This window comes from Mus caroli, assembly GCF_900094665.2.
Source record: "Mus caroli chromosome 1 unlocalized genomic scaffold, CAROLI_EIJ_v1.1 1_unlocalized, whole genome shotgun sequence".
Lineage (NCBI taxonomy): Eukaryota > Metazoa > Chordata > Mammalia > Rodentia > Muridae > Mus > Mus caroli.
In genome coordinates, this window is record NW_018388433.1 from 7,125 (window position 1) to 13,507 (window position 6,383).

General features: G+C 44.7%; 1 protein-coding gene and 1 long non-coding RNA gene across 2 annotated transcripts in view; one reads left to right on the forward strand and one right to left on the reverse strand.

The window, feature by feature from the left end:
- Nucleotides 1-2,422: 2,422 nt before the first annotated feature.
- Nucleotides 2,423-5,084, reverse strand: LOC115030257. The gene is made up of 3 exons (XR_003835849.1): nucleotides 5,047-5,084; nucleotides 4,841-4,941; nucleotides 2,423-2,461 (listed from the first exon to the last, which is right to left on the reverse strand). It is a non-coding gene; the product is annotated as an uncharacterized LOC115030257 (long non-coding RNA).
- Nucleotides 3,045-6,383, forward strand: part of Pm20d1 (peptidase M20 domain containing 1) — a 21,354-nt gene continuing 18,015 nt past the window's right edge. The window contains exons 1-2 of the mRNA XM_021154146.2: nucleotides 3,045-3,246; nucleotides 4,267-4,353. Of these exons, the coding sequence (XP_021009805.1) occupies nucleotides 3,078-3,246; nucleotides 4,267-4,353 (256 nt within the window). The 5' untranslated portion in view covers nucleotides 3,045-3,077. The remainder of the gene's footprint in view (nucleotides 3,247-4,266; nucleotides 4,354-6,383) is intronic.

Genomic DNA, 6,383 nt, shown 5'->3' on the forward strand with positions numbered 1-6,383 from the left:
TAGACTTGACCTTAGTACAAGGAGATAGGAATGGATCGATTCGCATTCTTCTACATGTTAACAACCAGTTGTGCCAGCACCATTTGTTGAAAATGCTGTTGCCAGCACCATTTGTTGAAAATGCTGTTTCTTTTCTTTTCAAATTTTACAAAGCATTTAAATTTTTTAAAACTGGATTTCTTTTAAAAAGCAGATTTTAAATACTTACGGGACATTTTAATGTATATAGTCGTGTCTCTCTCTTGCTTCAAGATCTCCAAGGTTTAGGAAAGACAGTGAAATCCCAAACTTTCCTTTCTCTCCATTGCACAATTCTTCCTGATGTCTAACCATCCAAGCCTTTTTGGTTCAGGCTAATGGAGAGGAATCAGCTGCTGACTATAAACAGCTGTGAGCTCTGGATTTGCTGAAAGCTGATTGTGAACCAGTCTGGCTGGTGTGATTGCTCCCTGTCTCCTCAGCTGGGTCAGCTAACCAGCTGCTTCTGATGAATGCCCCATTGCCTGAATCCCCTCCCCACTTTTGACCCAGCCTTCCAGTCCTCCTGGGCCCTGACAACTGTGCCCTAAGATCAGCAGTATCTAAGAGCCATATATCGCCCCATATCTTTAACTAGCTAAAATAACTAGGTCAAAAGAAAGCTTCCTAGCATAAAGGACAAAATGACTACCTATAGTACCCGTTGGCATACCATGAAAGGTGCCTGTGGAAAAATCCAATAGGCCCAGATCTATCAACAGGTAGACTCATTAGCTGAAATAATTCTACAGTATGACAAGGCAGTTGACCTGCTTTATGCAGAACAAGGAGGTATTATGTGTCTATAAGAAAAGAATGTTGTTTCTATATAAATCACTCAGGAAACATTAGAAATGATCTGGCTGTATTAAGAAAGCATTGCAAGAAGGAGGGGGGTGGCTGAGATGAAATAAATGACTTGCCACTTAGTCTCACCTCCAGGCTCTTCCTAGGTAGGAATGGATGTCAGCCATCGCAGGGCCTTTGATCCTTCTGGCTCTGTTTAAGTGCTGTTGGCTCTTGCATCATTAATGTCTTAACTAGATTAAATCCTACCATTAAGCTGATGGTTATTAGATCCCAATATAAACAGGTGCCCACTTGGAAGTCAAGGATTTGACTCAGGATACAACTCCATAGGGGAGGGGGGTGTGAGAACCAGTTGTTTTAATGATTGTGTCTAAGCGGTCCATAAAGCTCCATAAAGCAAAAAATGCCTCTAACCTGTATGACCCTTGCCCTGGGAGAGATGCTTCTGAAAATGCTGGAGGCTAGTGTCCATGTTCTCACTCCCCTAAACTGGTTTGTTTGCCCCAACTGCACCCAAGGTGCTTGATCACACGTAGGTGGGAGGTGCGTGGGCATGATTATGGCAGAATGCACGCCTGCCACACTTGGATGTAGCCCTTATTAAACTCACTAGAACACACACATGCACACATGAGAGCGTGCACATGCATGTGCACACACACACACACATACCAGACCAAGACTAGTTGGTTAGTTGGAATAAGAGGTTATCAGTGGAGGTGTGTGGAGGTGTGTGTGAGAGAGAGAGGGGGGGGCAGGGGAACAGCTTAGGAATAAATTTAATCAAAATATATTATATACATGAATAAAGTGGACTAATGAAACCTGTCTAGAGGGACAGTACTGTGTTTCGTTTTCTCTGTCAATTAAAGAATTAAAAGGAAGACCTATTTTCAGAGTCCCAGTAGGACCATCATATTACACCTGAAAACTCAGAGCCCCTCTTGGGGATCTTGGTGTCGTTAATAAAAGAATTTGAGAGCCATCACAAACGGAAGCTTGAGGACAAAAAATACACTCAAACAGAAACTGGGGACAGTTTGTTGAACTTTAAAAGGAAAACCCCCAGTGCAGGCAGGCTTAACCCTCAAAGCTTTGGGGAAGGGACCTGTAGCACTGGATTAGTTCTTTTTTTTAATTGGTTATTTTATTTATTTACATTTTCAAATTTCAAATGTTGCCCCTCCCCTTTCCTGGTCTCCCCTCCCATTGATGCCAGACAAGGTGGTCCTCTGCTACATATGTAGCTGGAGCCATGGACCCCTCCATGGCTCTTTAGTTGGTGGTTTAGTCTCTGGGAGCTCAAGGGGGTGGGGTCCAGTTAGTTGATGCTGTTACTCTTCCTATAGGGTTGCAATCCCCTTCAGCTCTTTCAGTCCTTCCCCTAACTCTTCTACTGGGACCCCTGGGCTCAGTCCAATGGTTGACTTTGAATATCTGCATCTGTATTATTAGTCAGGCATTAGCAGAGCCTCTCAGGGGACAGCTATACCAGGTTCCTCTCAGCAAGCACTTCTTGGCATCAGCAATAGTATCCGGTTTAGTGTCTGCAGATGGGATGGATCCCTAGGTAGGGCAGTCTCTGGATGGCCTTTCCTTCAGTCTCTGCTCCGTTTTTTTGTCCCTGTGTTTCCTTTAGACAGAAACAATTCTGGGTTAAAATTTTTGAGATGGGTGAGTGGCCCCAACCCTCAATTGGGGGCCGTGCCTATCTACTGGAGGTGGTCTCTACAGGTTCTATCTCCCTTTTGTTGGATATTTCGGCTAATATCATATCCATTGGGTCCTGGGAACCTCTTGCTTCCCTGGTGTCTGAGACTTTATAATGGCTACCTCCAGTTCCCCCACCACCACCACTGCTACATATTTCTATTCATTTTCCCAAGGACACAGGGCACATCTTGGCATGCTAAGAAAAGGTTCAAAACAGGAGCAAACTCTTCGGAGCTGGTTTGTCAAAGCACTACCTATCAACAGACATACTGTTGCAGTTTATGATGAAATTAAAGCTATAACACACACACACACACACACACGCACACGCACAACCTTTGCTCTCATATAGTAAATGCCAGAACAAGAGCAGGCTAGTCCTGACCCTCATCTAGAGGGCAGCAGCTCAAGAGCCGGTCGCTCGATTGATTGGTTGGCTGCTGTCCAGGCCAATCGATGATTGGTCAGCAGCGAGTCAGGCTTTAGGCTCCATTAGGTCCAAACTCCAGCCCTACTGGCGGCTTCTGGGGAGAGACATGGCTGAGCTACTTGTTAGCTTGCCCGCCTGGGCAGCTGTGCTCCTTCTCTTTTTCGCTACGGTCTCCGGATCCACTGGCCCTAGAAGCAGGGAAAATCGGGGGGCGTCGCGGATCCCTTCCCAGTTCAGCGAGGAGGAGCGTGTCGCTATAAAAGAAGCGCTGAAAGGTGAAACTCCGCCCCCTTGTGCTCAGATACGAATCCCTCAGTCCCAGAGGGCCTACCTCCCTCTGCAGAGGGACGCGGGCGGGCCCAGCCAGCGGCTTTCGGGACAATGTGCACTGATCTAGCATGCCACTTGCGTCGGTAATCCCTTGCCTAGCCTAGAGGCTCCAGCTTCTCTCCTCTCAACACTGTTAGCATCCACCCTACCCCTGTCTGCCTCCAAAAAGTATTTGTAGCACTTTCAACTCTAAATCTTTTAACCTTTTCAATCTCTGCGGTGCCGTAAAACAAAACCGTTTGGCTTCGTTAAATGATCTTCCCCAGGACTCCGTCAAGGACAAAGCTTGTAGAGTCAGTAGGACTCGCTGGCTCTGAAGAGAATGAATTATTCCTGGGGTGTATGTAATATGTAAGTAGTTCTCCCCTAAAACGGACTTAACAAGGCAACTAACTCATTGGACTTTCAGGAGAAAAGAGCATTTGTGCAGGCTGGTGGGACTCCTTGTCAACTTCTCTTTTCTGTTCATTAAGTAGTAGATTTATTTTAAAAAAAAAAAAAAAAAAACACCTGCCTTCACAAACATATGCAAGCCAACACAGTGATCAAATGCTAACCCTTAGTGGAAGATGGATTGTGCATATAGTGAAGTGAGATGGCTGGGAGTAGTTTTCCCAGAGCATTGGGCAAATAGTCCTCTGCAAGCTGGTCGGTTGCCATCATCTGTCTATTTTTCTTCTTATCTTTCTTCTCTCTTTCCTTCTTGTTCTTTCTTCTACTACTTCTTTTTCTTCTTTCTTTTTCCTCCTCCTCCTCCTCCTCTTCCTCCCCTTCCTCCTCCTCCTCCTTCTCTTTTCTTCATCTTCTTCGTCGTCTTCTTCTCCCTGTCCCCCTCCCTCCCTCCTCCAAAATTCTGGGATTACAGCTGTGCACCACCACATTCAGCTATGGTTTCAGACTTTTATCAGAAACACTCAACCTCTATCAACCTTAATCCTCTGTCTCTGACCACTAAATCCCAACAGGTGCCATCCAGATTCCCACAGTGTCTTTCAGCCACGAGGAATCCAACACCACAGCCCTTGCTGAGTTTGGAGAATATATCCGCAAAGGTCAGCTACAAACTAAGGGCTAAGGGTGGCAGACATACACTAGAGACTTTGTCCTTGATGGGCAATAAGGAAATATATTTTGTCATTAATAGAAGACAGTCACCTGCTCTGGGGTTGCCTTTTACTTTGTACATAGGATATATAAAGGGGTGAATCCAAACATTCCACAGTGGAGTATAAAGTGAGAACTATAGATTAGCTTTTGAAGAACTAAAACTGGGAACTAACTGTGGGTTTGGGGTTTGACTCACCTACATTTTCCCTAAATATGTATCAATTAATGAACTCTACCATTAACAGGTAACACAAGGGATTCGCTCTCTTGTGCAAATGTCTAGAATTCTGTCCCAGCACTTCCACCCCTGCCACCATACACATACATGTGGCATGCAGGCACTATGTCTAGTGGGCTCCATTTACAGTAATTATTAACACACTCCTAAGGCCTGCCAGTAATGTGACTAATCTGCCCTGAGAACATCCATACCTGCATACAGAAGGATGGCTGGACAGAACTGGTTTTATCTCCACAAAACACAGGGTGAAAATGCGCTTTTCTTTCTTCATGATAGCATCATTTATAATAACCTAAAATGGAAACAACCACATATTCATCATTACACAAATAGCCAATTAAAGTAGACATATTATAGGTGCTGGAAAGATGAGGGCTCGGTGGTTAATTGTACTTACTGCTCTTCCAGAAAACCTGGGTTCAATTCCCAGCATCCACATGGTGATTCACAACCACCTGTATCTTCAGTTCCAGGGGATCCAACACCCTCTTGGCACACACATAGTACACTCACATACAATCAGACAAAACATACATATATATTTTAAAGTAAGTAATAACAATTTTTAAAATATTAAATACAACTGTCCATATCCATGGATTTCATATGTGTGGATTCAATAGACCTTTGATTGAAAATATTTTTAAAAAGACGCTATGCATGGTGACTCACACCTGTGATCCCAGAACTTGGAAGGCTGAGGCAAGAGGATCATGGATTTCTAGACTTCATGGTGAAAGCCTGCCACAAAACAAAACAAAAACATAAGAACTTGCTGTGCTGGATAGTTTAATGTCAACTTGACACAGCTAAAGTCAGGAAGAGAAGAGAACCTCCCTCAAGAAAATGCTCTGTAAGATTGGGCTGTAGACAAGCCTGTGGGGCATTTTTCTTAGTGATTGATGGGAGAGGGCCCAGCCCATTGTGGGTGGGGCCACCCCTCGCTGGTAGTCCTGGATTCTATCAGAAAGCAGACTAAGAAAGCCAGTCAGCAGCACTCCTCCTTGGCCTCAGCATCAGCTCCTGCCTCCAGGTTTTGGCCCTGTTGGAGATCCTGTCCTGACTTCCTTCACTAATGAACAGTGGCAAAAGAAATGTAAGCCAGTTAAACCGTTCCTCCTCCAGTTGCTTTGCTCATAGTGTTTCATCACAGCAATAGGAACCCTAAGACACTTGCATATGGCTGTCTCTCTGTCTGCCCCACCCCCATCTGTTTTGGTTTTGAGACAGGGTGTTATTATGTGGCCCCAACGAGCCTTCAGCTAAGGTCTCCCCCCTCAGCCTCCTGAGTCTTGGGACTGCAGGCACATGGCCATGAAGCTTTCTTAAAAGAGACAGACCTCAGAATTTTGTACATAGTGATCATGTTTACCTCGGAGTAATTTGTGTATTAGAAACTATTACATTCCTATTTACAACAACCCTCAATTGTAAAACTGTTAGTGTGTGATAGCATGTTGATAGAATAAGTCAGATCTTGAGCTATTACCCATAGTGTGTGTGTGTGTGTGTGTGTGTGTGTGTGTGTGTTGCCTGCATGTATGTCTATGCACTATGTGTATGTCTATGCACTATGTGTGTATAGACCCTTCAGAGGCTGAAGGAGGGTGTCAAATATCCCTGGAACTGGAGTTACAGGTGATTGTGGGTCACCATGGAGATGCTGGGAATTGAACTGGAGTTACAGGTGATTGATTGATTGTGGGTCACCATGGAGATGCTGGGAATTGAACT